The sequence below is a fragment of the Bufo gargarizans genome, chromosome 7, assembly GCF_014858855.1.
Source record: "Bufo gargarizans isolate SCDJY-AF-19 chromosome 7, ASM1485885v1, whole genome shotgun sequence".
NCBI lineage: Eukaryota > Metazoa > Chordata > Amphibia > Anura > Bufonidae > Bufo > Bufo gargarizans.
In genome coordinates this window covers 118,088,080-118,108,546 of record NC_058086.1, presented here as the reverse complement: position 1 = coordinate 118,108,546, position 20,467 = coordinate 118,088,080, and the positions used below count along the sequence as shown (strand labels likewise).

The window sequence follows — 20,467 nt, the reverse complement described above, 5'->3', positions numbered from 1 at the left end:
CCCAGTGGAATCAATTACATTGGACAGATCAAGGAACGTAAGCTGTGTCTCATCAATCACTGATGTAAAAACACCTATTAAAGATCAACAATCGAGGTGATACCCCTATTGCACAACATGTTGCGGACAACCACCCCACAATGATGAACTGCGTAATGTTTCAGGGTGTGGAACAGGTAAGAGCACTACCCAGAGGGGGCAAGATAGACACTTAACTCCTAAGAAAGGAGGCTGAATGGATTTTTACCCTTGACACGATTAAACCTAAAGGTCTTAATGACTCAATATCCTATGCATGTTTCATTGAATAGTAGCAGAGGATTTTATACATCCTTTTAATTATGCAAATCTTGAGTCTTTAGATTTTCCCTTTGGTGTTATGTGTATATCATTCCTCTGTCATTTGCCAGGTCTGGTGGATACCGGACATATCTTTAACTGATTTGGAACATGTATGTCCCTGGGCAAGAATGCTCAACCTGCGGCCCTCCAGCTGTTGTAAAACTACAACTCCCACCATGCCCTTCTGTAGGCTGATAGCTGTAGGCTGTCCGGGAATTATGGGAGTTGTAGTTTTGCAACAGCTGGAGGGCCACAGGTTGAGCATGCCTGTCCCTGGGGTTCCACCGTCCATGGCTCGGTACCATCTTAGAGCATAGTGCACTCTTTACAATATAATTTGTATTATTCAAGTGCATAGTGCATGTTTCACACTATGAGTAGCTGCGTTTTTTCTGCAACAAGACTGTGGTGGTTCTCGATGTCACCACTGCCTTTCATGTCCTATCACACATTGTATTTGTTTGCTGCTAGTAGATATGGATATGCAGGACTAGTGTACCGAATGCCACTATGTTTCTATTTATTGTTGCGTTTTGTTCCCGAATCGGCACTTTTAAAGCGCAGCGTGTATGCTTCACACCATGAATAGCCACGATTTTTCCCTGCAATAGGATTTATATTAGACATGGTCTTTATTTGAAGAGGTGTAATGTCCCCTAAAACTTACGGTTACTTAAACGAGGATCACAGTATCATAATTGTCCCTGACGCGGATAGCGAGAGATGAATGACAGGAGGAGGTGTGGCAGCCAGTACAGATGCACCTCATTGGCTCCTGTCTTGGAGGCTTGGCAGGTCAGTGGGAGGAGAGTTCTCCATTTATACAACGCTGGAATCGCCTGCGCTACGGCCCTCATAGTGCCGGAGGCTCTACCTTGCTGCACGCACGCCATCAGAGGCTTGCAGCGTTTGTTTCACTGAATACAGGTAGTCATCCCTAAGAATATCACAGGCTGGCGTCTTGTATGTCTTCATCACTACACACTCACCAGAGTGATGTAGTAATATATCTGAACACCACCCTCTATGATAGGTTGCTATTTGCTCCTGAGAAAATACAGATCAACATCGGCAGGGAAACGTGTCAAGCAATATAGAGCGCATTTCCATGTTCAGTTTTAACAGAGTAACACCAGGGGAGAGGCGGTCCATTTAAATAATATTACCAGGGGTCATATCCTTTACTCCGGAATCTACAGAGGGGATTGGAGTTTTTTTTAAAGGATAGACCACACATGTACTGGTTTGGACCAAACCACCCCACTATTCCTGTGGGCTTTATGTAGCTCCCACATCCAAAAGTTTTGAGAATGACACAAATATTAGTTTTCACAAAGTTTGCTGCTAAACTTCTTTTAGATCTTTGTTTCAGTTGTTTCTGTGATGTAGTGAAATATAATTACACGCACTTCATACGTTTCAAAGGCTTTTATCGACAATTACATGACATTTATGCAAAGAGTCAGTATTTGCAGTGTTGGCCCTTTTTTTTAGGACCTCTGCAATTCGACTGGGCATGCTCTCAATCAACTTCTGGGCCAATTCTTGACTGATAGCAACCCATTCTTTCATAAACACTTCTTGGAGTTTGTCCACCCGCCACTTGAGGATTGACCACAAGTTCTCAATGGGATTAAGATCTGGGGAGTTTCCAGGACATGGACCCAAAATGTCAACGTTTTGGTCCCCGAGCCACTTGCTTATCACTTTTGCCTTATGGCACGGTGCTCCATCGTACTGGAAAATGCATTGCTCTTAACCAAACTGTTGTTGGAAGAAGTTGCTCTTGGAGGGTGTTTTGGTACCATTCTTTATTCATGGCTGTGTTTTTGGGCAAAATTGTGAGTGAGCCCACTCCCTTGGATGAGAAGCAACCCCACACATGAATGGTCTCAGGATGCTTTACTGTTGGCATGACACAAGACTGATGGTAGCGCTCACCTTTTCTTCTCCGGACAAGCCTTTTTACTGATGCCCCAAACAATCGGAAAGAGGCTTCATAGGAGAATATGACTTTGCCCCAGTCCTCAGCAGTCCATTCACCATATTTTCAGCAGAAGATCAATTTGTCCCTGATGTTTTTTTTGGATAGAAGTGGCTTCTTTGCTGCCCTTCTTGACACCAGGCCATCTTCCAAAAGTCTTCGCCTCAATGTGCGTGCAGATGTGCTCACACCTGCCTGCTGCAATTCCTGAGCAAGCTCTGCACTGGTGGCACTCCGATCCCGCAGCTGAATCCTCTTTAGGAGACTATCCTGGTGCTTGCTGGCAGGGGCGTAGCTAGAAATGCATGGGCCCCATAGCAAAAAAAATTTATGGGCCTCCCACCACCCCTTCCAGAGCTCCCATCCAAACACCCATCCTAGATCTCCCACCGCCATGAGCAGTTTCACACTTGCGGCAGGACGGATCCGACAGGCTGTTCACCATGTCGGATCCGTCCTGCGGCTATTTCGCCGTGCCCGCGGACCGCCGCTCCGTCCCCATTGACTATAATGGGGACCGGGGCGGAGCTCCGGCGCAGCACGGCGGTGCATGGAGAAAGGCCGCCGGACTAAAATTACTGCATGTCAGGCTTTTTAGTCCGGCGGCTTTCTCCGTGCACCGTCGTGCTGCGCCAGAGCTCCGCCCCATCCCCATTATAGTCAATGGGGACGGAGCGGCGGTCCGTGGGCACGGCGAAATAGCCGCAGGACGGATCCGACATGGTGAACAGCCTGTCAGAACCGTCCTGCCGCAAGTGTGAAAGTACCCTTAAGAAATTAGATTATCTCAGAAATCATAAATTCTCAATAATCTCACTTCCTTAAGTTACAATGAATCACATATTCACATCACTTACTTGTAGTCACACAGACAGCAGGTGCCAGCCAGGCACAGACTGGAGTGGCACGACCGACAGCGTCACGGCGGGGCGGGACGGGCCTGGCTGGCTGGCTGGCTGGCTGGCTGGCTGGCTGTGCCTGCCTGTGTGTCGTGTTTGTATTAACTAAAAAAAATAAAATTATGTGGTCCAGACGGGCGTAGGGCTCCATAGCCACTGCTATGGTTGCTATGGCGATCCCTACGCCACTGCTTGCTGGACTTTCTTGGACGCCCTGAAGCCTTCTTAACAAGAATTGAACCTCTTTCCTTGAAGTTCTTGATGATCCTATAAATTGTTGATTGAGGTGCAATCTTAGTAGCCACAATATCCTTGCCTGTGAAGCCATTTTTATGCAACGCACGCGTTTCTTTGCAGGTCACCATGGTTAACAATGGAAGAACAATGATTTCAAGCATCACCCTCCTTTTAACAGGTCAAGTCTGCTATTTTAACCCAATCAGCCTGACAATGATCTCCAGCCTTGTGCTCGTCAACATTCTCACCTGAGTTAACAAGACTATTACTGAAATGATCTCAGCAGGTCCTTTAATGACAGCAATGAAATGCAGTGGAAAGGTTTTTTGGGGATTAGGTTAATTTTCATGGCAAAGAAGAACTATGCAATTCATCTGATCACTCTTAACATTCTGGAGTATATGCAAATTGCTATTATAAAAACAGATTTTTGACATACACTGTTGTCCAGAGCTCTCAGATATTTGAGTGCCCTTCAAATACGATTTTCTGATCTTCATCTAAGTCACAACAATAGACAATCACAGTCTGCTTAAACTAATAACACACAAATAATTAAATGTTACCATGTTTTTATTGAACACACCATGTAAACATTCACAGTGCAGGTGGAAAAAGTATGTGAACCCCTAGACTAATGACATCTCCAAGAGCTAATTGGAGTGAGGTGTCAGCCAACTGGAGTCCAATCAATGAGATGAGATTGAAGGTGTTGGTTACAGCTGCCCTGCCCTTTAAAAAACACACACACCAGTTCTGAGTTTTCTTTTCACAAGAAGCATTGCCTGATGTGAATGATGCCTCGCACAAAAGAGCTCTCAGAAGACCTACGATTAAGAATTTTTGACTTTCATAAAGCTAGAAAGGGTTATAAAAGTATCTCCAAAAGCCTTGCTGTTCATCAGTTCACGGAAAGACAAATTGTCTATAAATGGAGAAAGTTCAGCACTGCTGCTACTCTCCCTAGGAGTGGCCGTCCTGTAAAGATGACTGCAAGAGCACAGCGCAGACTGCTCAATGAGGTGAAGAATTCTAGAGTGTTAGCTAAAGACCTACAAAAGTCTCTGCAATATGATAATATATAGTGTGTGTGTAACTGGCTCAGTGATAGAAAACAGAGGGTGGTCAATAATGGTACACACTCAGATTGGGCCACCGTCGCTAGTGGGGTACCACAGGGGTCAGTATTCTCAATATATATATAAATGATCTTGTACAGGGGTTGCGGAGTAAAATACCAATTTTTGTTGACAATGCGAAACTGTGTAAAGTAATTAACACAGAAGAGGACAGTATACTACTACAGATGGATCTGGATAGATTGGAGGCTTGGGCACAGAAGTGGCAGATAAGTTTAACATTGAAAAATATTAGGTTATCCATATGGGAAGGAATAATTTAAGTCACCCCACCATACTAAATGTTATGGAAAAGGACTTAGGAATTTTAGTAGACAGCAAACTGTAGAAACCAGTGTCAGGCAGCTGCTTCCAAGGCCAATAAGATTAAGTGGTGCATCAAAATGGGCATAGAGATGCACGTGATGAGAACAAAGTCCTGCCACTTTAAAATTCACTAGTCAGACCACACAAAGTATTGCATAAAATTCTGGGCTCCTGAGAACAAGAAAGACATATCAGAGCCAAAAAGGGTTCATAGGAGGGCAAATAAAGTAATAACTGGAATGGGTGGACTACAGTACCCAGAAAGATTATCAAGATTATGGTTAGTTTAGAAAAGACATGATCTAATAACTAGATCTACACAGATCTTTCCCATGATCTATTTATATCCAGGACTGTGACGAGGGGACATCCTCTACATCTAGAGTAAATAAGGTTTCTACACAAATATAGTAGAGGATTATTTACGGTAAGAGCAGTGAGACTATGGAACTCTGTCAGAGGAGATAGTGATGCTGAAGTCACTAAAAGAGTTCAAGAGGCGCCTGGATGTATTTCTGGAGTGCAACAATATTACAATTACTAGATTTCTGAAGTGTCGTTGATCCAGGTTGTTATTGGAGTCGAGAAGGATTTATTTTCCTCGTAAAATGAGGAAAATTGGCATCTACCTCACTTTTTTTTTTTCTTCATCTGGATCAACGTGCAGGATAACAGGGTGAATTGAATAGAAGTATGTATCTTTTTCAGCCATACAAACTTGGTTACTGCTAGGGCAGGTCTATAGTGTAATGGTAACACTTCTGTCTGCCATACAGGAGGTTAGGGAATTCAAATCCTTATAAAGGCCTGTATAGTAATTTCTTTACTTAAGGTCTATGTGCTGGGAGAAGATCCCTCATCAATCCATATCCAGCACAGCTTCATTTATATTCACTGAAGTGAGTATTAATACAGCTGCCAGGCTCCTGACTCAATTGCTGCCCTACCTACCATTATGTTCCTTGTGATAGTTTTGTGCTGTGAATGGTATAATGCCCATTGTATAATACTGTGCCCTATGGGTAAAACAACTGGCCCATGCTAGCAACCTTTTATTTATGTCATAGAAGCTCATGTATTTCTTCAAATGGTGAGACACAGACTGGGGCACATCCCTTGCAAGTGCTCATAGTTACAGCTCTGTACAGCCTTTCCCCGTTCACTGCTTCCCACTCGGTTAGTGGGATTCCATCAGACAATGCCAACATTGTGATGTGGCATATCGAGCTGACAGGCTAGTGAGGAATGGAATGTGAGCGCCTTTAAATACAGTAACATGCCGAGTAACAATTTCTGGTAGATAGGTTTTATATTTCTTTGCCACAGCCCACTGGCTTTTAGTCCTGATACTGGGGACAGAAACATGCCATGTCAGTTACGGAATTTGGGACATTTAAGGGCTATCTTGCATGTGCTACAGTTACGTTCCTGACTTATCAGGGCAGGGGCCCCTACCCACATTAAGTTTTACTAGAAACTATGCCCCATCTGCTCACTGCAATGACTGAAGACCCTGTCCTGGAGCCATAATTTTCAAGCAAGTGGACAGATATCGGTATTCTATTTGGGAACTATAAGGTCACCGGTACAACCAACTCCCATTTCATTGTATGTCATCTTTTGACCTGGAACTTGCTTACTAGTATGCAATATACACAATATATTGGATAATTCCTGCTTTTTGTTTGTTTGTTGTGTTAGCATATAACATTGGGGTGTCGTGTAGTGATTATTCCACATTTTAATATTAGTAGACATTGTTTTATACTATTATTCCTCCTTCTTACTGAAGCATACAATTGTCCAATATTTATTGCTATGCTGCACCATTAAAAGCATTCTCCAGGATTTTGATATGGATGGCCTTTCCTCAAGATCACTCATCAAAACCAGACTGGCAGGGATCCAACTCCTGGCACCCCTGCGGATCAGCTGCATAAAAGAGGCTGTGGTCCGCCACGAGTACCTAGGCCTCCTCCTAATCCAGTGATATTCATCGGTCACATGGCCTAGGCACAGCTTCGTCTCATTAAAATGAATGTGGATGAACTGCAATAAAACCCTGCTGCTCTCATATTGATGACCTATCCTGAGAATAGGCCCTCAATAAAAAAAATCTTTGAGAACTCGTTTAACATTTCCCTTCTCTGGAACCTCAGGGGGAGGTCAACCCCATAGCATTATCCCTTCTACACAGGCAATGTCAAGAACCAGACTCGTCCATCAGAGGAGGTTGGGAACTCTGCAGTTGAGTCAGCAGAGCATTGGTTACTTATACACTATGCACTCAGCATTCTGACCCCCCGCTCTGTAAATTTAAATCATCTGCTACTGCATGGAGTTGCTTTGGTTGCTCAAAGCTTCCACTTTGCAATTATACCACTGACAGTTGATCATGGAATATCCTGGAGGGAACACATTTCATGAAGTGACTTGTTGCAATGGTGGCACCCTATTACAGTACCATGTTCAGATTCAGTTCCACATTTTAATATTAGTAGACATTGTTTTATACTATTATTCCTCCTTCTTACTGAAGCATACAATTGTCCAATATTTATTGCTATGCTGCACCATTAAAAGCATTCTCCAGGATTTTGATATGGATGGCCTTTCCTCAAGATCACTCATCAAAACCAGACTGGCAGGGATCCAACTCCTGGCACCCCTGCGGATCAGCTGCATAAAAGAGGCTGTGGTCCGCCACGAGTACCTAGGCCTCCTCCTAATCCAGTGATATTCATCGGTCACATGGCCTAGGCACAGCTTCGTCTCATTAAAATGAATGTGGATGAACTGCAATAAAACCCTGCTGCTCTCATATTGATGACCTATCCTGAGAATAGGCCCTCAATAAAAAAAATCTTTGAGAACTCGTTTAACATTTCCCTTCTCTGGAACCTCAGGGGGAGGTCAACCCCATAGCATTATCCCTTCTACACAGGCAATGTCAAGAACCAGACTCGTCCATCAGAGGAGGTTGGGAACTCTGCAGTTGAGTCAGCAGAGCATTGGTTACTTATACACTATGCACTCAGCATTCTGACCCCCCGCTCTGTAAATTTAAATCATCTGCTACTGCATGGAGTTGCTTTGGTTGCTCAAAGCTTCCACTTTGCAATTATACCACTGACAGTTGATCATGGAATATCCTGGAGGGAACACATTTCATGAAGTGACTTGTTGCAATGGTGGCACCCTATTACAGTACCATGTTCAGATTCAGTGAGCTCTTTAGAAAGACTCAATCTTTCGTAAATGGTAACGGCAGACTGCACGACTAGGTGCTTGATTTTATACACCAATTCAATGAAGAGATATGTCCCAATACATTAGCCCATATGGTGTATGTAATGCACAGCTCTGAAACATACTGCACCATTTCTTTGTTCTCGTATTACCTGGAACACATTTTCCCAATTCCAAGAAGGGGGTGCTTAAAAAGGACTCCATTCCCAAAGTCTGTTAACTAGCATTGCTCATTACTGCGCATGCTTGGCTGCCTCCATAGAATGCTATAGGCTCTATTAACTTAAATGGGACACAGAAATGAACAGCCAATCACTGTTCTCTCCAGCAATCCCACAGAGTTGAATGGCTCAGCAGTACATATGCGTGACCAACACGCCTTTCAATTGGGGTAGCATAGGGCGCCAGTTCCCATGATGTATATACAAAAGGAAGGCAGATAAGTCATCACATAAGCGTAAAAGGCATACTATCAGGTCATATTGTACATTATCAAAGGTCAATGAGGAATCGTCTGCATCAGCCTCAAGCATTTTACGTGTTTACGTCACAAAGACTCTGGTGTCTGCTTCATGTCTGAAACACCCTCTGATCAAGCAAACAGCTTTAGAAACCTCTTGCCAATGATTATCCAACTGCATCCAGTACTTCCAATTATCAGTGCAGCCTGCCCACTACCTGGTAACCCAAAGCACAAGTAGGACCTGGCAAGAGGTCAATGCAAATGACATATGCCAGAGCTGGTTCTGAACAGAGGGTGAAAAAGCTTCCACACAATAAAACCAATGTAGGTCTGGAAGCCGCAGTTTGTGTACAGACTTTAAGATATTGTGCCTGTGTTAACAATGGATATGTCGGCTAGCTTCTCCGCTGAGCAGGCAATCTCAAAGCGGGCTAAGCTCACTTGACCAAAGTAAGACCAGTACGGCAGTGCTTGCTGCTGCATCTCTGCTCCCCTCCCCAAAGAGCAAGAGAACGCTATGATTGAGGCAGCCCATTCTGAATGGTTAAATACTACCAATAGTGAGGATAAACTCCTAGTCTGATGTGTGGTGCACTATTTGATTTGATTTCTGGCCTAGGAGCAGTCAACCCCAAAAGACGTAACCTGTGGCCTGGGCTGCTGCCCGTCCTTGCCAGACCAGTGGCTTGGTCCCGTGACCACTGCGGCCAATCACTGGCTTCAGAGGTGACATGCTAGAAAGGGTTACTCTACATAATGCCATACTTGTACATGGGCAGTGCCCTGCTATGGTAATACTAAAACAGTGGGCAAAAAAAAAAAGGCTAAGCCATTTGAAAGATTTTCTCATGCTTTACAATTGTACAGCCTCTTCAGTACTAGTGCTTTATACCAGCAGTTCTGAACTTCTAGTTATGGAACAAGAAAATATACTTTTTCTCTGGCAATCGGGAAAACCACCAACAGACCTGCTTCTGTTATATGAAAAAGTTACCATAAAAAGTAACACACCTGATTTACAGCGCTCTTGGAGCTTTTACTTATTAACAGTTCAGCTACAAAAACACTAGTTGTTATTACAAGAAACAAAACAGTTTTACAGATATATACACAGGAGTGAATGTCCATTTTATTGATTCATATTGTTTGTGGAAAAGAAAAACAATGTACGAAATCGGAAAGTTTATAAAGTTTTACATAAACAAAAAAAACAAAAAAAATAATAGAGTTTTTCATCCAACAGTCCTTTATCATAGCATCCTCCCACTGCAACCATTCATCACTTCCATATTTTACCAATCTGGCAATGGTGCATGCTGAGCTGTGCAGTGGGGCTTTCCATGGAAAACAGAGTTATGCACAAAGAAGGGAAGGGAGAAAAAACACTTTAGAGGGAATGCACCCTAAAAGTAGAGTTTGGTGGTTTCTGTAAACAAGATCTAACCAAAATGCTGCCTTAAAAGAAAGATTTCTTACTATCAAAATATACAATTTGAATTGCAGACATTATGCAAATATTTAAAAAATAGTACACTGTTCATTCCGGTTGTAAATAAATGGCACTCTCCCCTTAGACCAAAAAGACCATAGTTTGAAGGTGAATTCATTGCAAGGTGAATTCCTTTTCTATCATGAACAGACTTCTGTGCTCTAGGTGAGAGTGAAGCCACAATTAGCCATCCAAATACAGAAAACAAAGCATTCCCTGATTTTCAGAATCGCAAGTGAGATTTGTGCTTCACCATGTACCTGTAAAGAGAGAAAAAAAAAAAAAAAAATTACACTACAGACAACATACAGTTGAAACCAGAAGTTTACACACACTATATAAGACACATGCATGTTTTTCTCAATATCTGACATGAAATCAGAATAAACCTTTCCTGTTTTTGGTCAATTAGGATTACCATAATTACTATTCACCAAACATCAGAATAAAATTTTTTTAAAAAAATGTATAATACGAGTAATTTTTATTATTTTCTGCAATGTCAAAAGTTTCCATACACTAAGATTACTATCCGTTTAAACAATTCAGGAATGCCCATATGATGTCATGTGTTTGGAAGCTTCCGTCAGGTTTGTTAACATCCGAGTTAGGCTACATGCACACGAAAGTTGTTTTGTTTCCGTGTCCGTTCCTTCTTTTTTTTTTTCGGCTAGGATGCGGACCCATTCATTTCAATGGGTCTGCAAAAAACGCGGACAGCACACCGTGTGCTGTCTGCATCAGTATGCCTGTTCCGTTGCCCACAAAAAAAATATATATATATAATCGCATGTCCTATATTTTTCTAGTTTGCGGACAAGGATAGGCATTATGGAAACAATGAATAAATTGATTACTACATTGCCACATTTTCAAGAGTGTACATTCTTCCCTGTCTTCTTTACCCCTTCTCTATGGACTGGAGGAAACAGTGGCACTGCTTTATGTGTACAGTCCCTATCAAAGCAAGTGACTGAAGGGGCTTGGTTCTTTTCCATATAGTGTGCAAGCCATACCCCATTGGTGGTTCTCCAAATAGTAATACCCTCCATGCTACAGACGTACCATATTCCGACCTACTGTACTGGACTATCAACTTGGCCACCTAACCTGATAGCAGATCTCCAGTGCCAATGAAAGTAGCTTGCAGGGTGGATTTGATTTAAATCACTAGTCAGTATGGCTTGATTTAAATCATAGTTTTCTCATTTGCATATGAATTAAAGTTTGTTTTTTCCTGCTGGTGCAAGTCTAAAGACAAAGGTACCGTTACAATCCTGTATAAGTGTGCACTGTATATGGCAGAGAAACTGACCAATAATCTTAGGCTACTTTCACACCTGCGTTAGGTGCGGATCCGTCTGGTATCTGCACAGACTGATCCGCACCTATAATGCAAACGCTTGTATCTGTTCAGAACGGATACGTTTGCATTACCATGCAAAAAAAAAAAAATATTTATATATATATATATATATATATATATATATATATATATATATATATATATATATATATATATATAAAAACAGCAAAAAAATTGAAGGCAGCACTCCAAATGGTGAAGAATGGTGGACGCTTTATTCACCCAACCAGCAGCATGTAGTATGGGGGTGCAAAATTCCTCCTAAAGGACCTGAGACCAGGGTCCCGGATGTAGATAAACAGCAAAAAAATTGAAGGCAGCACTCCAAATGGTGAAGAATGGTGGACGCTTTATTCACCCAACCAGCAGCATGTAGTATGGGGGTGCAAAATTCCTCCTAAAGGACCTGAGACCAGGGTCCCGGATGTAGATAAACAGCAAAAAAATTGAAGGCAGCACTCCAAATGGTGAAGAATGGTGGACGCTTCTTAATTTTTCTTATATATATATACAGACGTGGACAAAATTGTTGGTACCCTTTGGTCAATGAAAGAAAAAGTCACAATGGTCACAGAAATAACTTTAATCTGACAAAAGTAATAATAAATTAAAATTCTATAAATGTTAACCAATGAAAGTCAGACATTGTTTTTCAACCATGCTTCAACAGAATTATGTAAAAAAATAAACTCATGAAACAGGCATGGACAAAAATGATGGTACCCCTAACTTAATATTTTGTTGCGCAACCTTTTGAGGCAATCACTGCAATCAAACGCTTCCTGTAACTGTCAATGAGACATCTGCACCTCTCAGCAGGTATTTTGGCCCACTCCTCATGAGCAAACTGCTCCAGTTGTGTCCGGTTTGAAGGGTGCCTTTTCCAGACTGCATGTTTCAGCTCCTTCCAAAGATGCTCAATAGGATTGAGGTCAGGGCTCATAGAAGGCCACTTTAGAATAGTCCAATTTTTTCCTCTTAGCCATTCTTGGGTGTTTTTAGCGGTGTGTTTTGGGTCATTGTCCTGTTGCAAGACCCATGACCTGCGACTGAGACCAAGCTTTCTGACACTGGCTAGTACATTTCTCTCTAGAATTCCTTGATAGTCTTGAGATTTCATTGTACCCTGCACAGATTCAAGACACCCTGTGCCAGACGCAGCAAAGCAGCCCCAGAACATAACAGAGCCTCCTCCATGTTTCACAGTAGGGACAGTGTTCTTTTCTTGATATGCTTCATTTTTTCGTCTGTGAACATACAGCTGATGTGCCTTGGCAAAAACTTCGATTTTTGTCTCATCTGTCCACAGGACATTCTCCCAGAAGCTTTGTGGCTTGTCAACATGTAGTTTGGCATATTCCAGTCTTGCTTTTTTATGATTCGTTTTCAACAATGGTGTCCTCCTTGGTCGTCTCCCATGTAGTCCACTTTGGCTCAAACAACGACGGATGGTGCGATCTGACACTGATGTTCCTTGAGCATGAAGTTCACCTTGAATCTCTTTAGAAGTCTTTCTAGGCTCTTTTGTTACCATTCGGATTATCCGTCTCTTAGATTTGTCATCAATTTTCCTCCTGCGGCCACGTCCAGGGAGGTTGGCTACAGTCCCATGGATCTTAAACTTATGAATAATATGTGCAACTGTACTCACAGGAACATCTAGTTGCTTGGAGATGGTCTTATAGCCTTTACCTTTAACATGCTTGTCTATAATTTTCTTTCTGATCTCTTGAGACAGCTCTTTCCTTTGCTTCCTCTGGTCCATGTCGAGTGTGGTACACACCATATCACCAAACAACACAGTGATTACCTGGAGCCATATATAGGCCCAATGGCTGATTACAAGGTTGTAGACACCTGTGATGCTAATTAGTGGACACACCTTGAATTAACATGTCCCTTTGGTCACATTATGTTCTGTGTTTTCTAGGGGTACCATCATTTTTGTCCATGCCTGTTTCATGAGTTTATTTTTTTACATAATTCTGTTGAAGCATGGTTGAAAAACAATGTCTGACTTTCATTGGTTAACATTTATAGAATTTTAATTTATTATTACTTTTGTCAGATTAAAGTTATTTCTGTGACCATTGTGACTTTTTCTTTCATTGACCAAAGGGTACCAACAATTTTGTCCACGTCTGTATATATATATATATATATATATATATATATATATATATATATATATATATAAATAATTTTTGTTTTTTTCATGATAATGCAAACGGATCAGTTTTGACTTACACTGAAAGTCAATGGGAGGCGGATCGGTTTTCAATTGCACCATATTGTGTCAGTGAAAACTGATCCGTCCGCACTGACTTACATTGTAAGTCAGAACGGATCAGTTTGGCTCCGCAGCGTTTTGGTGTCCGTCTCCAGAGCGGAATGGAGGCTGAACGGAGGCAAACTGATGCATTCTGAGCGGATCCTTATCCATTCAGAATGCATTGGGGCTAAACTTATCCATTTTGGGCCGCTTGTGAGAGCCCTGAAACGGATCTCACAGGTGGGCCCAGAAACACCAGTGTGAAAGTAGCCTTACAAAAACCTCTGGAAGAGCATGACATTGTGAATGGATTAATGGAATTTATTTACCCCAAAAATTAAACATACAGCCTTATTCTACATAATTATTTTTTTGTTATCTTTATTTCATGATGGAATAACCTTTGGATGGTAATATATTTTCCTCAAAAAGCATTTTATATAAAAAAAAATCCTATTTAATAAAAAAAAAAAAAAATTTGATTGTATTTATTTTTTAAATCTGATTTTTATCCACCCTGGTAGCTTGGCTGGTTAAGAGCACATGTACCCAGAAATCAAGCCAAAGAAATAAAATATACGTTTATAAGAACAGACTGCTACAGATGCTCGATACATACTTGGCATCTCAACAGTGCTCTGTTCTAATGAAATCTTGGAGACATGCACGGCTTCCTTTTCCCAGCTAAGCACCTTTTATTACCTCTGGAGAGCTTCTATCAGGAGAGGTGGCCAGATAGGATAGCTCATCACAGTGACACTGCTCAGGGGAGGTCTGAATAGGTTATGTCCACCAATCAAAGCTTGATGTGGTCGCGTGAAATATGGCACAACACGGGAGAGGGAAGAGCATGTTATGGGGAGATAGGTAGTCTGTCTGCTAGCTGTGATGCAGCCGGAGGATAGGGAATAAGCAGGAGTAGTAGTAAGAGGAGGCCACTTTCCATGCAGAAGGAAGGGTAAAGACGACTGGAGAGACTTAGAAAAAGGTACATTAGTTAAACATCTCATTCTGGGAGCCTGCAAATGCAACATCATTTTTACCCACTGGAAACCAAAATAGGGTGGTCACTACAGAGGTTGTACCAACTTTTTAATTTAATCACTGTCCACACAATAAGGCCTCATGTACATGAACATTATGCGTTTTGCGGTCTGCAGATTGAGGATCCACAAAACACGGATAACGTCGGTTAGCATCCCGCAATTTGCGGAACAGCACGGACAGCCATTAATATAACTGCCTATTCTTGTCCGCAAAACGGATAAGAACAGGACAGGTTATATTTTTTTGTGGACCACAGAACGGAGCAACGGATGCGGACAGCAAAAGAGTGAAGTGAATGGTTCCGCATCCAAGCCGCAAAACTGTGGCTCGGATGCGGACCATAACAACGGTCATGTGCATGAGGCCCAAGGGATAAGTATTTGATCAGTGGGGGTCTGACAACTGGGGACCCCACTGTCCAGAGAACTGGGATCCCGTTTTCCTGAATGACTGGAGTGGCAGATGGTGCTTGCATACTGCTGCTGCATTCATTTTCTATGGGACAGCTGGAGATATCAAAGTACAGCAATCTTATTAAAGGTGCGCCCTGTCATTCTATTCATATGGCAGAATGGGATCCCTGTTCTCAGGATCGTGGGGACTAACCTCCACCAACCAGATACTTTTCCCATAATTCCATAGAAAGGGATATAAAAAACTTGGCATAACTACTAATATATATTAAAACACCTAGAATAGCAGTTATTACCTGTCCAGAGTTTCCCAGAATCGCAGGAACACAGGTCTGTCCAAATGTCTTTTATGGTAACTTAACTCCAACACTGTTACATCCCATTTCTGTACATTGGGATCAAGTCGAACTTCGTCATACTTGAGGTGGAAGGCTTTAACTGCAAGTAAGCAAGATCATACATTTGCTTAGTATAGGCCACACAGTAAAAAGCTTCCGAAAAAGCACAGCATGTTCATAACGAGAGAGGAACGCAGACTTCTCCAACTGTGGGGCGGTCCTGACTGGGGTGGCATCCCTCAGTTAAGCTGCACCATAGGCGGCAGTTTTAAGAGTAGTTTTTATAGGTGAAAACTGTAGATCTGCAATATGGACTCCTTTGTGGTTATTAGCATGTTCCACTAAATTAAGGAGATACATTGTAAAGAGAACCTGTCAGCAGAATGAACCCCATTAAACAATCCTGCTGATTAAAACGATATCTTGATTGCAAAATTCTGTTGCTGTTCCAGTGAAAACTGACTCTTATTGGATGTGTAAACTAGGGCTTCAGTACATCTCGGCTCTGCTTTCCACATTCTCCTCCATGACTGACCGCGTCCTCTCACCTGGCCACGTAATGCCAGTATCTGCACAACACACCTGCTTCAGCTCATCAGAGTCTTAGCATACACCAAAACTGTGTGTAGTATGCCTGGTTTAATAGGGTTGTCATCTAAGACAAAGTGAGGTGATTTTTAAAATGTTTAGATGAACTACAACTAAGGTTAAAGCCCAGACATCACCATGTTCTGGCCGGTCAGGCTCCAGATGGAGGTCCTGGTTTGATGGGAAAATGAAACATGAGGGCTGATTGCTCTGTATGAGTAACATTCACTACTGCTGGAAGACCGCTTTAATAGACAATGGAGGAGATTCAGCAAAACTGCTTAGTTGCCCATAGTTACCAATTAGAATGCGTTATTCAGAGCTCTTTTGGAAAAGGAGAGGATCAATCTAATTGGTTGCGATTTTCCTTTGAACCAGTTTTGATACATACAATGTCTAATGTGCACTGATTACATCTTTGCTTTAGTCCTAAATTTACAGTGGTAAACAAATTAAAGGGGTTCCCTCATCAGAAAAACTGTTTTGCATATGACATCAGAATGTTTCCTACTGCCATAGTACCAGACACCATCCCCTTTTTAGAGTGCCTTCTAGCCAGTAATGGTTATGAATTCATCATCAAATATACATACTTTTCGCAAAGATATCTACAGGAGATCCATCGGGCAAGAGCCAAGGCCAGCCTTTAAACTGCCAAGCAGGACCTTGAACGAACACCGCTACCACACGGTCCCTAGAGAAAGGGGAGAGCTGCGTTACACAATATACAGCCCAGAGAAGCCATCGTCCACATAACCGATCTGCACAAACGTCAATGAAATGTTTGCCCTCTTATGGTTCCATGCAGAATAGTGAAACTTGCCATTTTGTCATTTTCACCCCAAATAAGCAAAACACAAAGTATCATCAATAGGTTTTTATATGATTGCAGCACTTCTGTTTTAAAACATTAATACTGTAGTTGTAGCTTTAATTTTAACCGCTTCTACCCCAGGCCAGTTTTCACCTCCCTGACCAGGCCATTTTTTGCAAATCTGACATGTGTCACTATGTGGTGATAACTTTGGAACGGTTTTACTTATCCAAGCCATTCTGAGACTGTTTTCTCGTGACACATTGCATTTCATGACAGTCATACATTTCAGTCAATATAGTTCACCTTTATTTATGAAAAAATCCCAAATTTACAAAAAATATTGAAAAATTTGCTATTTTCAAAATTGATATTTATCAGCTTTTAAAACAGAAAGTGATACCTCATAAAATATTTATTACTTAACATTCCCCATATGTCTACTTTATATTTGCATCATTTTGTAAATGTCATTTTAGTTTTTGGGGACATTAGAAGGTTTAGAATTGTAGAAGCAATTTCCAAAACCCACTTTTTAAAGGACCAGTTCAGGTCTGAAGTCACTTTGTGAGGCTTACATAATAGAAACCCCATATACATGACCCCATTATAGAAACTACACCCCTCAAGTTACTCAAAACTGTTTTTACTAACTTTGTTAACCCTTTAGGTGTTCCACAAGAAGGAAAATGGAGATAAAATGTCTAAATTTCACTTTTTGGGCAGATTTTCCATTTTAATCCATTTTTTTTTTTTTTAACATATCGAGGGTTAACAGCCAAACAAAACACAACATTTATTACCCTGATTCTGGGGTTTACAGAAACCACCCACATGTGGTCGTAAACCGATGCAAGGGCACATGGCAGGGCACAGAAAGAAACAACTGCAGCATGGTTTTTCAAAGGCAGATTTTGCTGGACTGGTTTTTAGACACCTTTAGTCTCATTTAAAGCCCCCCTTCATTAGAAACTCCCAAAAGTGACCCCATTTTGGAAACTAGGGGATAAGGTTACCGTTTTAGTGGTACTATTTTGGGGTAAATATGACTGTTAATCGCTCTATATTACGTTTTTTGTGAGGCAAGGTAACCCAAAAATTTTTGGCACTGTATTTTTTACAACGTTTAACTGACAGGTTGTTATGGATGCGGCGATATCAAATATATCTACTGTGTTTCAGTTCTACATAATAAAGCATTTTTGAAAAAAAAATGTTTGTGTATCCATTTTCTGAAAGCAATTTATGTTTTATTTTTCTGCCAATCGTCTTGTGCAGGGGCTCATTTTTTGCAGCAAGAGTTGACGTTTTTATTGGTACCATATTTGAGAAATTAGGATTTTTTTGATCACTCATTACACTTTATGAGGCAAGGTGACCAAAACAAAAAATTGGTTGTTTTGGCACAGTTTGTATTTATTTATTTTTACAGCGTTCACCTGAGGGGTTAAGTCATGTGATATTTTTATAGAGCAGGTCAATATGAACGTGGCAATACCCAATATGTATACTTTTTCTTAATTATTCAAGTTTTACACAATAGTATTTTTGAAACAAAAAATAATAATTACGTTTTAGTGTCTCCATAGTCCAAGAGCCATAGCTTTTTTTAATTTTTTGACTAATTGTCTCTGGTAGGGGCTCATTTTTTGCGGGATGAGATGACTGTTATATAGGCATACGCCTTTTTGATTGCACTTTAAATGATGTTAGGTGACAAAAAAATGGCTAATGTTTTTATGTTATATTTTTTACGGTGTTCACCTGAGTTGGGTCATGTGATATTTTTGTAGGATGAGGTTTTATTGGTACTATTTTGGGGGGCATACGCCTTTTGATCGCTTTGTGTTGCACTTTTTGTGATGTAAGGTGACCAAAAAAATAGGGCGTTTATGGCACTATTTTTATTGTGTTCACCTGAGGGGTTAATTCATGTGATATTTTTATAGAGCTGGTTGTTACGAACGGGACGATACCTAATATGTATAATTTTTTTATTTGACTTTAACACAATTGTGTCTCCATGTTCTGAGAGCTATAGTTTTTTTGATTGTTTGGTGTTGCACTTTTTGTGATGTAAGGTGACAAAAAAGGCTTTTTTGCCAGAGGAAGGCAAAAAATATATATTGTGAGGTAGAAGCCAATTTTCACCATTTATGGGGGAATTCCCTTGTTAGTCACAGTCCTGGGGATAAATAGATGCTGGGATAGATCTCTGTACTGACCCCTGATATATTTATACATAGTAATTAGATCTCCCCTCGGTCTTTTTTCTAAAGTGAATAACCCTAATGTTCATAATCTTTCAGGGTACTGTAGTTGCCCCATTCCAGTTACTACTTTAGTTGCCCTCCTCTGGACCCTCTCCAGCTCTGCTATGTCTGCCTTGTTCACAGGAGCCCAGAACTGTACACAGTACTCCAATCTATCCAAATCCATCTGTAACAGTGTACTGTCCTCTTCCGTGTCAATTACTTTGTGGAGTGTGGGAGGAAACTGGAGGACCAGGAGGAAAACCACGAAAACACGGGGAGAACATACAAACACCATGCAGATGTTCTCCTTTGTCCAAGGAGCAGAGTTTTGCAAGGCACCAGTTCTGAGCCACCATGCTGCCCATATCAAAGAAGCTCAAAGAACTTTTTAACCCCTTCACGCCCAGCACCGTACATGTACGGCACTGGGCGGGTGTTTAAAGACAGTGCCCGCTCCTGCCTGCTGCAGACTCCATATCCGCAGGTGGCCGCCTGCTTTTAGCAGACACCAGCGGCTCATGTCCGCAACCGGCAGTAATGCCGATTGCGAACATTTAACCCCTCAGATGCCGTGGTCAATCCTGACCACGGCATCTGTGTGTGCTGAAACTAAAAGTGCGCACTTTCGGTTATGCTCCGGCTCCCCCGTGCGGTGATCAGAGGAGCCAGAGCGTGTATGCAGCAGCCTCTGTCTTTATGAATGACAGGAGGCTGCTGCATAGTCTTTCCTATGAATCCCTTGACTGTAATAGGGCTCCGATAGGAAAGTAGTGAAATCATCATAAATTCCAATGCAAGTGCATTGGAGTCTACGAGAATAGCAATCAGATGATTGTATGTTATAGTTCCCTATGGGAACTATAAAAAAAAGTGCAAAAAAAAAATATATATATTCAAATCACCTTTCTTTTCCCTAAATAAAAAATTACACATCATGGGTGTCGTGATGTGCGAAAACGCCCATAGTATAATAATATATTCCCCACACGGCAAACAGCAAAGCAAAAAAAATATAAATTAATTTTAAAAAAAAGTGATCAAAAAGTCATACACAACCCAGAATGGTATCAATGAAAAGTTTATATCGCCCCGCAAATAAAGAGCCCCCATACAGCTCCGTACATATGACAAAAAAGTTAGAGGGGTCAAAAAATGGTGACCCACTTTAATTATTTTTTTTTTTTTATCAAAACGCAAGAAAAACTATACATATAAAAGGTATTGCCGGATTCGTACTGACCTGTAGAATAAAAGTAACCAGTCAGT

General features: G+C 41.3%; 1 protein-coding gene across 1 annotated transcript in view; it reads right to left on the bottom strand.

The window, feature by feature from the left end:
- Positions 1–9,713: 9,713 nt before the first annotated feature.
- CDC73 (cell division cycle 73) overlaps positions 9,714–20,467 on the bottom strand; it is a 118,966-nt gene continuing 108,212 nt past the window's right edge. Inside the window, exons 15-17 of the mRNA XM_044300997.1 lie at positions 16,726–16,826; positions 15,503–15,644; positions 9,714–10,368 (exon numbers count right to left, since the gene is read on the bottom strand). Coding sequence (XP_044156932.1) covers positions 10,332–10,368; positions 15,503–15,644; positions 16,726–16,826 — 280 coding nt within the window. The 3' untranslated portion in view covers positions 9,714–10,331. The remainder of the gene's footprint in view (positions 10,369–15,502; positions 15,645–16,725; positions 16,827–20,467) is intronic.